The sequence below is a fragment of the Mobula birostris genome, chromosome 18, assembly GCF_030028105.1.
Source record: "Mobula birostris isolate sMobBir1 chromosome 18, sMobBir1.hap1, whole genome shotgun sequence".
Classification (NCBI taxonomy): domain Eukaryota; kingdom Metazoa; phylum Chordata; class Chondrichthyes; order Myliobatiformes; family Myliobatidae; genus Mobula; species Mobula birostris.
This window is the reverse complement of record NC_092387.1, coordinates 45055406-45072165: the sequence shown is the minus strand read 5'-3', so window position 1 is coordinate 45072165 and position 16760 is coordinate 45055406. Positions and strand designations below refer to the sequence as shown.

Below are 16760 nucleotides of genomic sequence, written 5' to 3'. Positions count from 1 at the left end.
CATTGACCCAGTGCCCAAGTCCAGAACGTTATGAGACCTTGCAAACAATGTGATGATTATTTCAGCACTGTTGAAGAGTGTTCATTGTACTAATTACAAAGCAGATACATTGGTTCACAGTAGCTGACAAGTGGATTACCTGAATTACAATTTCACAGTATCTACAACTGGTGGGGAATGTGCAGACAATAAATAGTAGAATAAGCATCTGTCCTTAAATAGTTCGTTATTGAGTCTTTTCTGAGTCTGTGCTCCTGGCGAGACACTGATAGATGGAAGCTTAAAAGTTTCCTTACAATTCCCAACTGCATTCTTTCTGCGGTAAAATAAATGATTCAACTGCTCCAATAAATCAGGGCAGAATGTCTTCAGACATATGATAGCATTTGTTCAATTAGTATTCCACAAACAACTTTGAGGCCCTAGAAATTGAAGACATTGCCTCCATTTTTCATCCATCACTAACCACAGCTGCTTCAGCTTATATGGTAGAGCTGAATTGGTTAGCATTGTTTCCAGTTTACAATTGGGGTTGCTTGCTCTAGGTTTCTGACATAAAACTACAGTCCTGTTCAGACTGGAATAGATCATTGCTGGCTAGATTGTGGCCTCTATGATATCAATCCCTGAAAGCTCTGTGTAACTTCCTGCATTTTGCATTTGAAGTCAACTTTAGAAAAGGCACTCCTGTACTGGTGTTTGCTGACCTACACGGGCTCTTGATGTGGTTATAACTCAACTTACAAATCCTTAAACTTATTTTCAATTCTCCATTTAACTTCAACGCTCCCTAATCCTGCATTGTAATCTGCAACCCTTCGGCTCTCTACTTCTATCTGTCGATACACCATTTAAATCACTCAATCGCTGATTCCATGAGCGTCTGTCTCAAGCCTTAAAATTTCTTTCTACTTGTTGATCGCTCTCTCCCCTCTAAGTATTGCCAACTTGAGTTAAAATCCTTCCCATTATCTCTTCTAAGGTACTTTTCCTATTTCTGGATCTCCATTAGACATGACAGGAGGCCATTTTAGAGCGCTCACAGAAAGACACTGATAAAAGACATGCCGGCTCACAGAGCAGTGCCATTTCCTATAACCTATCTTCCTACATTCCCATCAAACCTCCCTCCTTCTCAATCATCACCTACCCTAGGGGCAATTTCCTGTGACGAGGAGCTTCCAAAGCATGCATCTTTGTGGGGTGGGAGGAAACCGGAGCCCTAGGGGAAGAGCTGTGCAGTCACGCGGAGAACATGGGGAAAAAAACACTCACACAGGCAGCACCCTGGATCACAGCAGTTGTGAGTGAGCAACTGCTGGCTGTACCACTGTAGTACATTTGGGTACTATTTTACATTCGAGAGAGATGAGCAATTAGCTTTATTTGTCACATATACATCATCACAGTCTGAGGATATACTTTATTGTCGCCAAACAATTGATAGTAGAGCGTACAATCATCACAGCGATATTTGATTCTGCTCTTCGTGCTCCCTGGAGTACAAATCTATAGTAAATATTAAAAATTTAAATTATAAATCATAAATGGAAAAGGGAAAGTAAGGTAGTGCGAAAAAAAATGAGAGGCAGGTCTGGATATTTGGAGGGTATGGCCCAGATCCAGGTCAGGATCCATTCAGCAGTCTTATAGGAGCAGCACACAAATACCCCACCAACATAGCGTGCACACAAGTTACTCATGTATATCTACAAACACAATTTGTCATACTAGAGTGACAATGCAGGAGAATGACAGTGAGGGAGCAGAATGATCAGCAAGAAAACATCCCTGTCGTGGAGCACAATCATGGTATCATATGATCCTGTCTGTATGATGTAAAACAAAATAGCCAGTTCCCTTCACTGTGCAGCACCCATATAAAGCAAGCTTTCTGGGCACAAATGAAAACAGAGCTTCTCTTTCCAGGGGAAACCTGGAGATCCTGGACATCCTGGAAGAGACGGAACTAAGGTAGGTAGAACACAAAGTGTTTGTGGATTTTGGGTATAGTCTCATTTAATCAGTTCTCCTTCCTTTGTTGTAACCTACCAGACTTTGACACATGCTTGCTCATTGGATACTTTGGTAATGAGCAATGGCGACAGCTCATTTTGCGGCTGTTTTTAACACAATTAGGCAATTAAGCAGAGTAGCCTATACAAGTTGTGCCATGAGATAGCACAAAAGACTGACATGAATCATGGTTAATTGTTTACATGAGAGCCCATAGATAAATCTGGACTGTGCAATGGAGTAGTTCCTAGAATAGTTAACTCATAAAACTGGAAAGACAGAATTGAATTCATTTAGCAGCAGAAGAGGCTTGCCCTTTATTTGGGCCAAGGAATGTCTCATGTAGTCAATGTGCATGGTTGCACCAGTGCATTTAATTAATGAGGTCTGGGTGGATTGGTAAATTTAAGAGCTACTTTTCGTATTTCCTCCGGCTTGTGGAAATATTTTGAAAGCAGAATTAGATAACCACCTCTTGGAACTTAGTGTCTGAGTGACAGAGTTTTACCATTATTCCCAAAGCTAGTTTGTCCCAAATCAAATTCTCTTTCATTACTGGAGTTCGGCAAACTAATTGCAAGATGTGGAGTGATTTCTGGATGTGGCTTTCGAGGTGGCGATGTGGTTATGGTAGCTGCATGAGAGAAGTTGGACCAAATAGTCTGTTTTTGTCATATAAGATTCCTGTAAAACTTTGACAGTGATTGTACAGAAAGTAGATTCAGAAAGACACTGATAAAAGTTGAAAATAGTTCTTTTTGCTTCTAATGCATTGGATGATTGAGAATTTCCTTGAGGACAACTCCAAAAGGTGTCAATTGTTATTGTGCATTTTGGAAATGACATTTCATCTGTGGCAAAGTCAGATAATTACGTAGTTCCTCAGGGAGAAGGTGGGGTGGTCAAGTACAGGGGTTAATCCAAACACAAGAGGAAGAGGAAGGTTAAAGGAAAACTCTTCATGAGAATAGCTCAATCAAAAGGAGCATTAGAGGTGTGTGCCAAATTTTAAAGTACCACTAATTCAATAATATCTTTGACAGCAAACACAGTCTTGGCCATTTTTATCACCATATCACACTATTGTTGAAACCAGTGGCTTATCTGTTTTGATTGATTATAAAGGAAACAAGTAATCACAAAATGGCTGCAAGGTCACTGAACATTGTCACTGAAAATGCCGGATTTTGACTTCCTCAGTTCCCGAGTCAAGGACGGGCTTCTCGTCAACTGGGCATTGATCTTTCCTGACTCAAAATCTCCCAAAATACCGTAGAGTGGTGAAGAAATGTTGAAGTTTGATGTTTGATCTAATACCTGATAGTTGTACATGAAATCCCAAACCAGTAATGAAATGAATGACTGGATTGCCTATTTTGAATGTTAAATGTAGGATAAATTTCCAATTAGTTATGAAAATAAAAATTACAAATACCTTTAATTAGAAATATGGGAACAATTAAAAGTTGTGACTAGGAGCCAGCTCCCAAATGACTGATCATCCTCTGATGAACCATTGCAGATATAAACATTAGACCATTGTGGAAATCACCCCAATGCTTCAGAGACAGACACAGAACAGACTGTCTGAGCTTTAAATCGTATCATAAAGTCATTCCCCTTTTTTAGGCTAAATCTTACCCAGTCACACAGGCCTTTTTAAGTACAATGATTAAGCTCAGATTTTCTCTGGGCTTTGAAAATAAACATGTAATAAATATCTGGAGAGATTTGAAGGGATGTTTGTGAGAATGAAGCATGATTAGTGTAAGGTTAGTGTAAAAAGATGCTTGATGCTTGTCACAGACTTGATGGTCCAAAAGGGATTGTTTCAATGTCATTATGGCTTAGGGTTGGAGATCTAAGTAGTTCTACGAATAAAATGCATAATTTGAATTATCAATGAGCACACAAGGCAAACTCTTTTATGCACAAGATACCTAGTGCAGTTTTTAGCATTATAGAGTAAATGCAATGTTGTTTGTGCAAAGACTAATTTTTAGAAAGAGTACACATTTTCAGGAATATACTTTGATTATTTGATCCCAGTGCATTTCTAAAAAAAAAAACCAGTCTTAAATATTCAAATTGTTTTTCATTCTCCATTTGTTAATCTGGGTGCAAGGTTATCTTTCATGGAGTAAAACATCCCAATACATTTTAAGAGCAAAATTTGAATCCAAACCAGAACCAGATCTTGGTGAAAGAAGCATGGATTGATCCACGTTAGGTCCCAATGCAACACCTTCATCAAACATGTAGATTTTAAGGAGCTGCTTATATGGGATAACTGAGAGATTTAGAGCTGAAAGGAGCCAAGGCATCTGAAGTCAAAGTGATGGAGCATTGCAGTCATGAGGAATCAATTGTCAGTTCAGGTGTTAGACCATTGAGAGGGTGACACACTGTAGATGTTAAGCCATTGAGATGTATTTCTTTATTGGTGCTCTCTTACAGAGCCTCCCTCAGGATCTCTCATGTTCTAATCTTAAACAGACAACTGCAATAAACTAGCCAACACTGGGACACACGGAGCAAATCAGATCAGGAAATGGAGCTGCGGAAACTTTTAAGGATGTTGCCAAGAGAGAAATGGTTTTACAGGAAGACATTGTTTACGTACTGAAGGGATTTTTTTTTACTGAACTTCTGTTGATCAGTGTTACACTCTAGTAACTCTAGCATCAATAGTGATGTTTCAAAAACAATTCTTTCAAATGAAAAATAAACTGGGGTGGTATTAAACCAAAACATTTCTTCTAAAACATAAAAGGAAATTGACTCGGATTTTTGTTTCAGGGGGATAAAGGAATGACAGGACTTCAGGGAAAACCCGGAATGCCAGGACTCCCAGGAAGGAAGGTTGGATAAACTTCTTTACAATTGTGGGCATTTTCTTTTACAGAATCTTGTGGTGTTTCATCTGCATAAAGGAAGGTGCACTGAAGTTGGGATTAGTGAAAGGCTAACTTCATGAGTCAATATGGTTTACTAAGTATGGTTGGCATAATGAACACCAGGTAACGCAGGCAGATGTGGTCGTGACTAACATGTCTAGACCAATACTCTGCATGCTCTTCCTGAAAATCATTCTTAGCATTAACCCAACTTCAAAGAATTAACATGAACCTGCTGTCAGCACAGGCCTCAAAATTTGTAGCCACTTCCTTCGATGGCTGCTCAGAAATTAGATTCATTTTTGTGTCTTTGTCAACTATCGGAATAGCAGTGCGAGAGTTTCTGTAATAGGTCTGCAGTTGAACAGCAAAAAAAAAACTGCATCAAAATGAAGCAAAGCAATGTTTTAAAGGCGTTGTAAAGCTGTAAATCCGGTGTCAGGGACTAACTTAATTCCAAACAGAGTCAGAGACTCTGCAGGCTATCAACTCTCAAGATTCGACTGCAGACAGTCGTCTCATCTTGGGGATGGAAAGACCGGGATTTACTGTCCATTCCTGCTTGGTCTGGAGGTGAGGAGTTATCACTGATAAAGAGGTGTAAATATTTAAAATTTAGATTGCATATTACTGATTGGAGTTTGAATCAACATAAGAGACCAGGCATCACTTTAGAGACCCATATGACCTTTGCATTAGGGGTATAGATGATAACATCATTCCCTGTGCATTAATTGTGATGGAGCTTTTAAAAAAAAATTATTGAGATACAGTATGGATTAGGCCCTTCTGGCCCTTTGAGCCACGCCGCCCGGCAATCCCTGGATTTAGGCTGAGCCTAATCACAGAACAATTTAAAATGACCAATTAACCTACCAACCGGTATATCTTTAGACTATGGGAGGAAACCGGAGCACCCGGAGAAAATCCACATGATCACAGGGAGAATGTATAAACTCCTTACAGGCAGTGACTGGAATTGGACCCAGGTCACCTGTACTATAAAGTGCTGTGCTAATCACTATGCTATGGTGCTATATGATCTCCTTTTTACTGTGTGTTCTGACCACCATAGCCTCAGCATCTTGAGGCTACTTTCCAAAGTTCCACTTTGGCAGCTTGTCTGGTCGGTCTCCCGAGTCTCTTGACATCGCTGGAAATCCTCACATGACTGGCTGGATTCCTGGGACACCAAACCCTCCCACAATGATGTTGGTCAACCTCCTAGTCTCAAGGACAGTTGTCTGACCTCCTGCGAACCCCCCCCACCCCCACCCCCCACGGATGATGGCTGGAACTCTGACATCCCTTAGCAGAACAACTATACACATGCTGGTGTCCAGAGTCCTCCTGTACCACCCACACCACTCACAGACCAGAGCTGCAGTTAACTTCCCAGAAGAACACAAAGCAGCATATTTTTGACTTGTTCGTTGCTTCTGCTGCTATAAAAAGTGTCCAAAAGCAACAAATAAAGCTGTATTACAAGACATGGTTCATATTAACTCTGATCTTTGTAACAATAACAATGCCAATATTTTGGACTATCAGACTTAAAGACAGTTATTTTCCCCAAGCAATAAGGCTGATCAACACCTCCACCTGCTAACTCCACCATTACATTATTATTTCCTATCACTCATCTTACGTATGGCATAGTGTCACTTTGTGGATATAGAATCACTTTATGTGTATAAGTTATCTTACGTTTTCATAGTTGTTGTGTTATTATTGTGTTCTTTATCGTTTGTGGTTTCTTTTTGTGCTGCATCAGATCCAGAGCGACAACTATTTCGTTCTCCTCACCCCTGTGTACAAGAGATGACTTTAAACAATCTTGAATCTCCTTACTGGCTTGTCCTTGTACCTTGAGAATGATCAGAAGCACACTTGGTCTCAGCACTTTTAAAAGTTAAAACTTTTAGGATTTGTATGGCATCCATTTCTACACAACTTTAGTCCAAAAATACTGTCTGGGAATTTAGTTGATTATATCAGCTTGAACTATTTCCAGACCATGAGTAAACCACTTAAAATGTGTTGGTTCTTTCACATTAATTATTCTGGTTTATTGTAAACAGAGCTGTAAAGCAAACCAACTGTAGTGCTGTTATTAATATTGTTCTAACCTCAATACTCAGAACTACTTTCATCAATTAGCTCCCTGACCAAAGTGGCAAACTCAATTTATTTCTGTTACACAACTTAAAGCTTCTGATCGAAACTGGATTCATTCCTCATTGGAATTAGTGTGGATTTTGATGTTAAGGATAAGGCAAGTTAAGGATCTAGGTTTTTAACATTTGTGCATTTGTAGGGTTGAAAAATATAAGGATTTGGGCATACTATCAGCCCTGTGAGCTGCTCTGTAACTGAACTGTAACATCATTCTTTGGCTCAGCTTTTAAACATCTACCAGCTTGTTGAGTTTAGAAGGAGGGAAGGATGGGAAGTTTTGAGTGAGTGTGTGGGCATCATACCCTCCAGGTTTATAGTGTATTGCCAAAAATACACATTCTCCACAGCAATGAGAAGATTCACAGAAACAGACCCTTCAGCCCAACTCACCAATGCCAACTAAGTTGCCTTGCAAAATAATCCAGCCTCTGGTTTAGTCCTGATGTTCTAAACCTATTTATTATTTTTGATAACGCTGAACTATTCATTGCAAAAAGACATGAACATCCTTAATGTGATAAACCTTTGCAACTTGCTAATAAAGATGTTGGTGCTGGAAAATTAAGGCAGATATATTCTCCAGATGGCAAGGGAGGTCAGGGGAAGGAAGGAGAGGGGATAGAGAAAAAAGATAGAAAGACAGGAAGGGAAAAAAGGTGAGAGAGAGAAAGAGATGATAAATGAGTAAGAGAAGCAAAAAGGAAAGACAACATGGGAAGAGGAACTGAAAGAATGTGAGGAAGAAGAGAAGAGCAAGGGAAGAACATCAGGGAAGAAAGGTAAGGCTGGGTAATTGAAAGTATTGGATTCTCTGCAGCACATTAGATTCTCAGTATTTTTATTTTGCTGTGTTTGTTACTCCTTGGGTATTTTTTAAGCACTTAGAATATGGACTCGTTAGGGATGTTGAAACAGGTCGGCAGGAACATATCAGTCTTCAAAAGCAATTAAGATACATTTATTGGTATTAGTACCATTACTGAGAGCAGTTCCTTATTAAAATCTGAATAATTTACCACAACTAAACAGACAATTTACAAACCAAAATGTGCAATTCTTTTTTTTCCCCCCATTCTTAAGAAAGCATTTTACTAACAACAGAAGATGAAAATTACTTTCGACAAAGGGTCTTATCCTGAAACCTCGGCTGTTCAATTTCCCCATGATTGCTGCCTGACCTGAGATTTTCCAAAGTTTTATGTGTTGCTCCCAATTTCCAGCATCTCTTTGTCTCCAAATTGAAAATCATGAAGCCACTCTTCAAGATAGTAATCTCCTAATCATCTCTCTCAATAGACAGCGGCACTGACTTTCTGCCAGTTGTATTTACCTTTGAAGCACAGTGGCAGCTTGTCTGCTGGATGGTTGGACTGTAGATATAGTGAAGGGGAAAAAGGCTTGTGTAGAGCATAAGCACTGCCAATTTCCAGTGTATCTGTGCAGCTGTATCACTGCTGAAATTTCTGTGTAGTTTGAAACCCATTGGGCACACAATGCACTTCCTCATTTAGCCCTGTCTAGGTTCCACCATGTTTTGATGAGTTATGTGTGCCTCCAACCTTGAGCAACTCTGGTTCATAACTTTTCCAAACATTAACATCCATCAGTTGTGTCTAGTACCTGATGCTGATTTACGTGAACGTTTGGTTTCTTGCCTTACTTTATCTTTTCTTCATTTCTCAACTTTCTTTTGCCAGTTGTTCGTATCTCCTCCTCCCAGTGTAGGGGTCTCCCCCTCCCATCTTTGGAGGAGTTTCACAGAATAAAACCTAATGTCTATAACAGCCCATCAATAAGGTTCTAGATTTGATCTGCTCTTGTAATGAGGAAGGGCGACCGCAGAGAACCAGCCAAAGTTCTGAGTGATAAGGGTATTAGCTTGAATTACATGTGGAGCTGTTTTTCCAAGGGAGGTTAATGCTCCTTCTGGGTTCGATGTAGAGCCAGTCTTAGAAGCTACAGAAAGTTTCAAATTTACTCAACTGCCCTGAGTTTGCTGCGATGTTTTTAGAAAATGAAGAAGAATTATCCTCAGAAACCATGAATGCCCTCCCCCCCTTCATAACCCACTCCATATAAGACCATAAAATATAGGAGCAGAATTAGGCCATCTGGCCCATCGAGTCTGCTCCGTCATTCAATCATGGCCAACTCACCTTTTTTTTTTCTCCTCCTCAACCCCAGTTCCTGGCCTTCTCTCCGTAACCTTTGATGCCATGTCCAATCAAGAATCTATCAGTCTCTGCCTTAAATACATCCAATGACCTGGCCTCCACAGCTGCATGTGGCAACAAATTCCACAAATTCACCACCCTTTGGCTGAAGGATATATCATCACCTCTCTCTTCGTGGACAGACTCATGTAGCATCTACTGCCAGAATTTAGCAGGATGTTTAAAATGAAACAGGATTTTCTGAGGTTTGAGCTGCACCCGTTATAAAAGTGGAAACCAGTCTCCAGTTCTCTACAGTCCCTTGAGTTTCTGCAGGTATTTTTTTCAACTGGAAACATTATACCTGTCAATGGACCTTTGCAGTGTCATTATGCACTTGAGTTGTTCTTTGACTGTTTAAATTCTAAACAAATAATCTGTAAACCCTCTCTTAATGCACAGGACAGTATAACTGAGGTGGAAAATGTCTAACCTCACAATTAGAAAAATAAGTGTTTATACAGGTCCGGCCACAGACCACAAACATGGACAGTCATCGTGTTCTTTGTAAAGTGCCCTAATGGAAACTGCATCCCTCCCATATCTCAGATGCTTTGCCATGCACATGCAAATGAAATATTTTAATATTTAATTTAATTGCCTGCTGCAGTGTAAAGAACATGAATGGTTAAATATTAAATTATTTTAGTAGCTATATTGCCTCTGGACATCTACAGACATCTTGCAAATATTCTGATATAAATTTAATATGACTGGGGATAGTAGCAATGCAATGGAGTTATGGCCAATAATTAACAGAACTAGCATCTAATGCAAAGGAAAACTGAAACAAAAACAGAAAATGCTGGATCACTCAATGGATTGGCCAGCACCTGTGGAACCTGAACCCTGAACTCTGTTTTTCATTCCACAGATCTGCCTGACCTGCTGAATGTTTTAAGCATTTGTTTTATATTTTCTTTTTCAGATTTCAACATCTCTTAGTTTTTGTTTTGTTTTCTCAGTTATAGTGATTGAACCCATGTCATTGACACTTGAAGATACTAAATTTGCATCAGAGAGAGAAATGTGAATGGAGAGAGATAACCAAGGCTCATACAGAATTTAAATACATGTGCAGATCTGTTGGGCTGATGACTTGTTCTTGTATTGCACATTCTATGTAACATGATATTTGAAATTGCCATTTAAAAAATAACTGTTCTAAATTTTGTCTTTTTTTAAAGTTGGTGTATCAGCAATCCTGTCAAAGTACTGTGATAGCCTGTTGTTGATTAAAACAAAATTAATCAGTAACTTTAGTGTGCCAAGCATGAAACCCAATCTTTGTGGGACTAATTTGTTTAATTTGTGATGGGATTATCACTGAATAATACAGATGTACAAGTTCCCAGTTACCTTTTTACTGTATGTTTTGTCTTCACAAGAGGGACAGATTCTTTGCAAAACTATTTTCAATCCATATTCCTTTAATCAAAGAAAATACATATTTTTCTTTAGGACTTAGATTTTAGAACTGGATTAATTCTGAAAACATTAGGTCTCATCATCCATTCAATACCAGTTGCAGTGTTTCACTTTGGAACTAAATTCTGGTGATTTTCACCTTGTTTTTACAAAGAAGACTTCATCAGACTTCCCAAGTGACTACAAAATCCTTTGAAAAAAGACAAGTTGTGGGGAGGGGCAGTGTCGGACCACAAATAGTGAAAGATTAAAGGTTTTGTTTTAAATTGCAAAGCATATTGGTCCTCCATTAGCCAAATAGATTTATTGAGCTTATAGCACGGAAACAAGTTATTTGGTACATCTAATCCAAACCAATATTTCTGTTCGTATGAGCTCTATTCCTACAACAGTACATCTCCGCCTATTAGAATAACCTGTTCAGTTTTGTTCCCCTTCTATGCATCAATGCTATTTACCTCAAATTGGAGGAGATTTTTTACTCCCATTGTACTCTGGATATTCTCCAAAATTTCCAACTGGGTTTATTGATGGCCATTATATCCTGAGTTTCTTCAAAGCAAGAATGTCTGCTCTGCCTTGGAAGTGGGAGGGGGGTAATGCTTGTTCTCTACATCAAGGGTGCAGAGGTTGAGAGGGTGAGAACTTCAAGTTCCAAGGAGTGAACTTCACCAATAGCTTGCCCTGGTCCAGCCATGTAGACGTCATGGAAATAAAGGTCACCAGCCCCTCTACTTCCCCTGGAAACTAAAGAAATCTGGCATGTGCCAGTTAACCCTTACCAATTTGTAACTGATGCATCATAGAAAGCATCCTAGCTGGATGCATAATGGTTTAATACAGCAACTGTTCTGCACATGATTTCAATGAGCTACAGAAACTAGACTCCCTTCCATGGGATCTGTCCATATTTCCTGCTGCCTCAGTAAAGCAGCCAGCATAATCAAGGACCGCACTCACCCCAGATTTTCTCCTCCAATCAGACAGAAGAGAAAAAAACCTGAAAGCAGGTACCACCAGGTACAAGGATAGCTTCAACCCTTGATATATTAAATAGTTCCCTAGGACAATAAACTGGACTCTTGACCTCACAATCTACCTCATTATGACCTTGTGCCTTTGTGTTTTCCTACGCTCCACTCTCTTTGTAGCTGTAACACTATTCTGCATTGTTATTGTTTTACATTGTTCTACCACAGTACAGTATGGCAATGAATTCCACAGCTTCACTACTCTGTGGCTACAGAAATCCCTCCGCATCTCTGTTCTAAATGGATGCCCCTCTATTCTGAGGCTGTGCCTTCTGGTTTTAGACTCATCCACTATATAAAAAAAACATCTTCTCCACATCCTTTCTATATAGGCCTTCCAATATTCTATGGGCTTCCATTAGATTTACCGCTCATTGCCTGCCAACCTGCAAGTTAACGTTTAGGGAGTCCTGCCCAAGGACTCTCAAGTCCCTTTGCACCTCTGATTTTTGAATTTTCTCCGTTTAGAAAACGATCTACGCCTTTATCCTTTCTACAAAAGTGCACGAACATACCCTTCACTATTTTATATTTCATGTGCCACTTCTTTTTCCATTCTTCCAATCTGTCTGAGTCCTTCTGCAAACTCCCTGCTTCCACAACACTATCTGCCCCACCAAGGATCTAAATATCGTCAGCAGGCTTGTTCACAAAGCCATTAATTCTGTTATCCAAATCAGTGACATATAACATGAAAAGGAGAGGCCCCAACACTGACCCCTGCAGAACACCGTTAGTTGCCAGCAGCCAACCAGAAAAGGCCCCCTTTATTCCCACTCTTTACCTCCTGCCAGTCAGCCAATCTTCCATGCATGCTAGTATCGTTTCTATAATAATATGGTCTCTTATCTTGTTAAGCAACCTTGTCAAAGGTCTTCTGAACTATTCTAGAATCTTGTGATTTTTACCGTATTTTGGTACATATGCTATATGACAATAATAAACCAATTCCAATTCCAACTTCTGTGAGGTTATTTCTCTTTTCTAGAATTATTCCTGCCTCTTCTCTGTTTCTATAGTCAACCAGTCTTTTTGCTGCATGTTCTCATTTGTGCTTCTTGTTCTTCTATCAGTTTCTTTTCTCTTCTTTTCCTCAGGGAGAGGTTGGTGAATTAGGGCTTCCTGGTCCAGCTGGCTTGCCAGGATCTGTGGGCCGAAAGGTAAATGTGGAGGGTAAATCTGTGTGCCCTCCATCGTCTCAGAATGTCAATATATTAACAGCGATTAGTTGCATATTATTATGAGGAAGCACTGAGACATCTGCTTTTAATAGAAAATAACATTTCTTAACAAAGAATGGTTACAGTTGTCAAACGCAATTAGTTACACTATCGTTAGAAGCCTTCCATTTTCACCTAATGAACTGGTAACAGGCTTCAGGTTATCTTTCATTTCAAGGCTGTTAAGTTCGTATTTTTAACACTTTCAGGATGGTTAAGTAAAGTTTCAGCTGTCAACTGTGTGTGTATGTTATTTCAGATCTGTTTGAAGGACGCTAAACTCTACACAGTACATATGATACATTAGCTGACCTCATTCTTTTTCCTGCATTCTATAAGGTGACTTATCTCTGCTTTGCTTTTGATTTTCCCATTTGTGTTTAACAGGGTGACCGAGGAGAAGTCGGGCAAAAGGTAATGGGGCCATGTTTCTCTTCTTTTTATCTCTAATCTGGGTTGCCCCTACCTTAATCTATTTTGTCTCGCTTTGCTTTTCTAAATCATTTAACCTTTCCACGGTTCTGCTACTGGTTTGAATCAAACTTATGAATGTCACACAAAAGTAAACTTTCATTGAAGAGACCTTTTACAGTTGTGTAACTGTAGAATTTTCCTGTTTTAGTATAATTAGGATTTATATGTGGTCCAGGAGGGTGTATAATCAAATGCTGTCTGTGCTCAAACACTTCTTTTCTGAAACACAAATGCACTAAAATTGTTTCCCAGATCTGGTTGCTTTATAATTATACTTCTGATGGAAAAAAAAATGCAGCATTCACATTGTCTAGAACTGTTTTGAACCACCCCTTTGTGATATTATTGCGTAAGTGTTACAGCTGAGCTTATTTTTCAACTGGTAAGAAATAATGATTTATCGAGTAATATGAGTTAAGCAATTTTAATAATGTAGAGGCTGGTATTGCAGAGATTAGCCAAATTTAACAATGATAAAAACTAAGAACAAGTTAGATCAACAAGACAAATGTATGTTGCCTTTAAGCAGTTTTTCAATATACGCAGCCTATGGAGGTGTGAGGTTACAGGAACTAGCTAATCATAAAGCTGGAAGATTTTCTCATGTTCAGTAACCAGTTGGGTACAGACCTTAATGCTTGGTGGGAACCTGTATTGAATTTGAATCTGCCTCTCCATTAGCTATTATAGAAACTAAAAGGGGTCTGCGGGAAGGCTGGTCACCTTCTAGGGAGTTCTGGCAAGGAGGAGTGTTGAGGGTGTTCAGGAGAGCAGGGAGTGGGAAGGAATGGTAGAGAGAATCCAGTCAGAGAGACATTAGTTCTTCCTGGTTCTATTACAGAACATTTTCTTCTTGGAGATCTATTCCGATCTACAGTTTGACTACAGAACTGAGGTGACAATTTCCCTAGTAAAAATATAAATCTAACACAAAAAGAGGCCCTGCTCCATGTAGTCATCTTTTCCACTCTGAATCAATGGTCTGAAATTATAAATTAGTCAAAAAAAAGTTTCCATTTTGATCCCACAGCTATTATTCTCAGTTTTAACTGCTAGTGCACGCCAGTTCTGGGAGGGAGATTGGTTCAAGTTCTCATGAGAAACAGGCAATTTCTACATCAGGAAAGCAATGAATAATGGAATCCAGTTTTGACCTAAGCAACAAATAGAGGCTCTGCACCCAACACATTTGTACTTTGAGTGCATTGTAAAAGGATTGTTATTTATATATTGACAATTGTGCAGGGAGGTATTTCTGCGGGGAGGGTGAGGTTTAGTTCAATGTACTTTCTATGCAGTAATCAATAGAGAAGCTAAGTATGTTAATTGGAAACAGTTATTGCATGAGCCCCAGCATGTAAGGTTGTGACTACTGTTTGCTTCTTCTCACTGATTCGTTTGAACTTTTGTTCTCCCTCTACACATACAGGGAGAGCCTGGTGAAATGGGTCGGGCAGGCGCCAAAGGAGAAAAGGTAGTTTTAACCACCTTTGTTTGGTTGTAATTGCTAAGGTTCATATCAGATCACTGGCAGTCCATGATTTAATTGAACACTCACACTTATTTTCTAAGGGGGAAGTCTGAGAAACCTGCCACTTCCATCATATCTTCCAGTCAATGGGAAACATTTGTTTTGTAACAAGATAAGTTAATGGGGCAGTTTTAGATTGAACAGGTGCATACTGGGCCAGAGCTTGCCTTTGAATATTGTTTTACATGAAACGGCTTTAATCTCAATGTATTAGTTCAATTAAATCATCTATTTAAATAATAATGGTGTACATCTTTATGCATGTATATTGTTTAAATAGAGGAATTAGTCCAATTAACATTAACAATTAATCTTTTTAATGTTGGTGCAAGAACACATATGTAAGCGAGCCGGTGGTGTAGTGGCGTCAGCACCAGACTTTGAAGCGAAGGTCCAGAGTTCGAATCCACCTGCCTCCTTTCACGCTTTCCATCAGTGCTGGGTTGAGCTAGCAGCTTGGCCTCATTAAAAAAAAGTCAAATGCTAACAAGACCGCAAAATTGCCGCCCAATGTGACAAAAAGGGACAAGAATACATACATCAGGGTTTTTTTTTGCACAAATATTTGCATTAAGTCATTATCAGACTGATGGCAACATACTGAAAGAAAAGTTAAAAAGCTGAATGTGTTCCCTTTTTTGCACTACCTATATAGTAATCTTATGTTTTTGCGTGGTACTGCTGCTGCAAAACAATAAATTTCACGTCATGTAAGTCAGTGGCAGTAAATTTCATTCTGATTCTGGAATTACTAACTGGGATTCCATTGGAGATGTGTATCACAGGTTTGCTTTTAGTTGTGGTACTCCTGCAGGAATATTACCTGATGAAACTTACCCCAACACATTGTACACTGTGTTTAGCATTTTTATGTTATGAGAATCTGTAGGACCACCAAGATAGCAAAGGAACTTTGTTTAATAGATTGTGCTCAACTAGAACAGATAGTGAATATTTAGCATTATATCTGATTGTGCAGTACCGTAGCAATTCCATTAACTGTAACATTATCACTCAATGCAAACCAGAAATGCTGAACTATTTTGCAGATTTAAGCATAAACAATTTCAGTTGTGCATATTTTTACATAAGCTCGCACTTGACGTTGCCTTTAAATGAAAGCACTGGTTTTTGCCATGTTGGTCAAGTCAGCGACATGTTGGTCAAGTCCTGTCCCGCCTGCCTCATCTGGGTGAGTTCTGGTGGATCCTGTAGGTGACTCATCAGCCACCTCAAAATTCACAGGTGGAGTTGAATTGGGATCTGTATTCCTTGGAGTTTCAAAGAATGAGGGGCAGCCATAGTCTAATGTATGACATCCTAAGGGGATTTGATGATATGAGGAAAATGAGTTTGTCCTCGTCATGTAGATGCAGGCTAGATGTTTAGATGTTCTCACTAGTGCGAAGAGTAACAAGGAAGATCTCATAGTTAAAAGATGAGAGCCAGTTATTTAAGACTGAGATGGGTAGAATTTTGTTTTCTCTCAGAGATTAGTGAATCCTGGAATTCACTGCACAGAATGCGATTAAAAACCAGAGTACTGGAAATGCTTAAGGTTGAGGTAAATAAATATTTGAAAGATTGAGAAAATGCGGAACGCAAACAAAAATGCCGGAGGAAGTCAACAGGCCAGGCAGCATTAGTGGAGGGGAATAAACAGTTGAGATTTTGGGCTGAGATCCTTCATCAGCCCTGGAAAAGAATGGGACAGAAGCCAAAATAAAGAACGTGGGGCAAGAGGGGAGACATACAAGCTGGCAGGTGATAGG

The 16760-nt window shown here is 39.3% G+C and overlaps 1 protein-coding gene across 1 annotated transcript in view; it reads left to right on the top strand.

The window, feature by feature from the left end:
• Nucleotides 1-16760, top strand: part of col13a1 (collagen, type XIII, alpha 1) — a 123552-nt gene that overhangs the window by 45757 nt on the left and 61035 nt on the right. The window contains exons 15-18 of the mRNA XM_072282588.1: nucleotides 1930-1974; nucleotides 4816-4878; nucleotides 13371-13397; nucleotides 14887-14931. Of these exons, the coding sequence (XP_072138689.1) occupies nucleotides 1930-1974; nucleotides 4816-4878; nucleotides 13371-13397; nucleotides 14887-14931 (180 nt within the window). The remainder of the gene's footprint in view (nucleotides 1-1929; nucleotides 1975-4815; nucleotides 4879-13370; nucleotides 13398-14886; nucleotides 14932-16760) is intronic.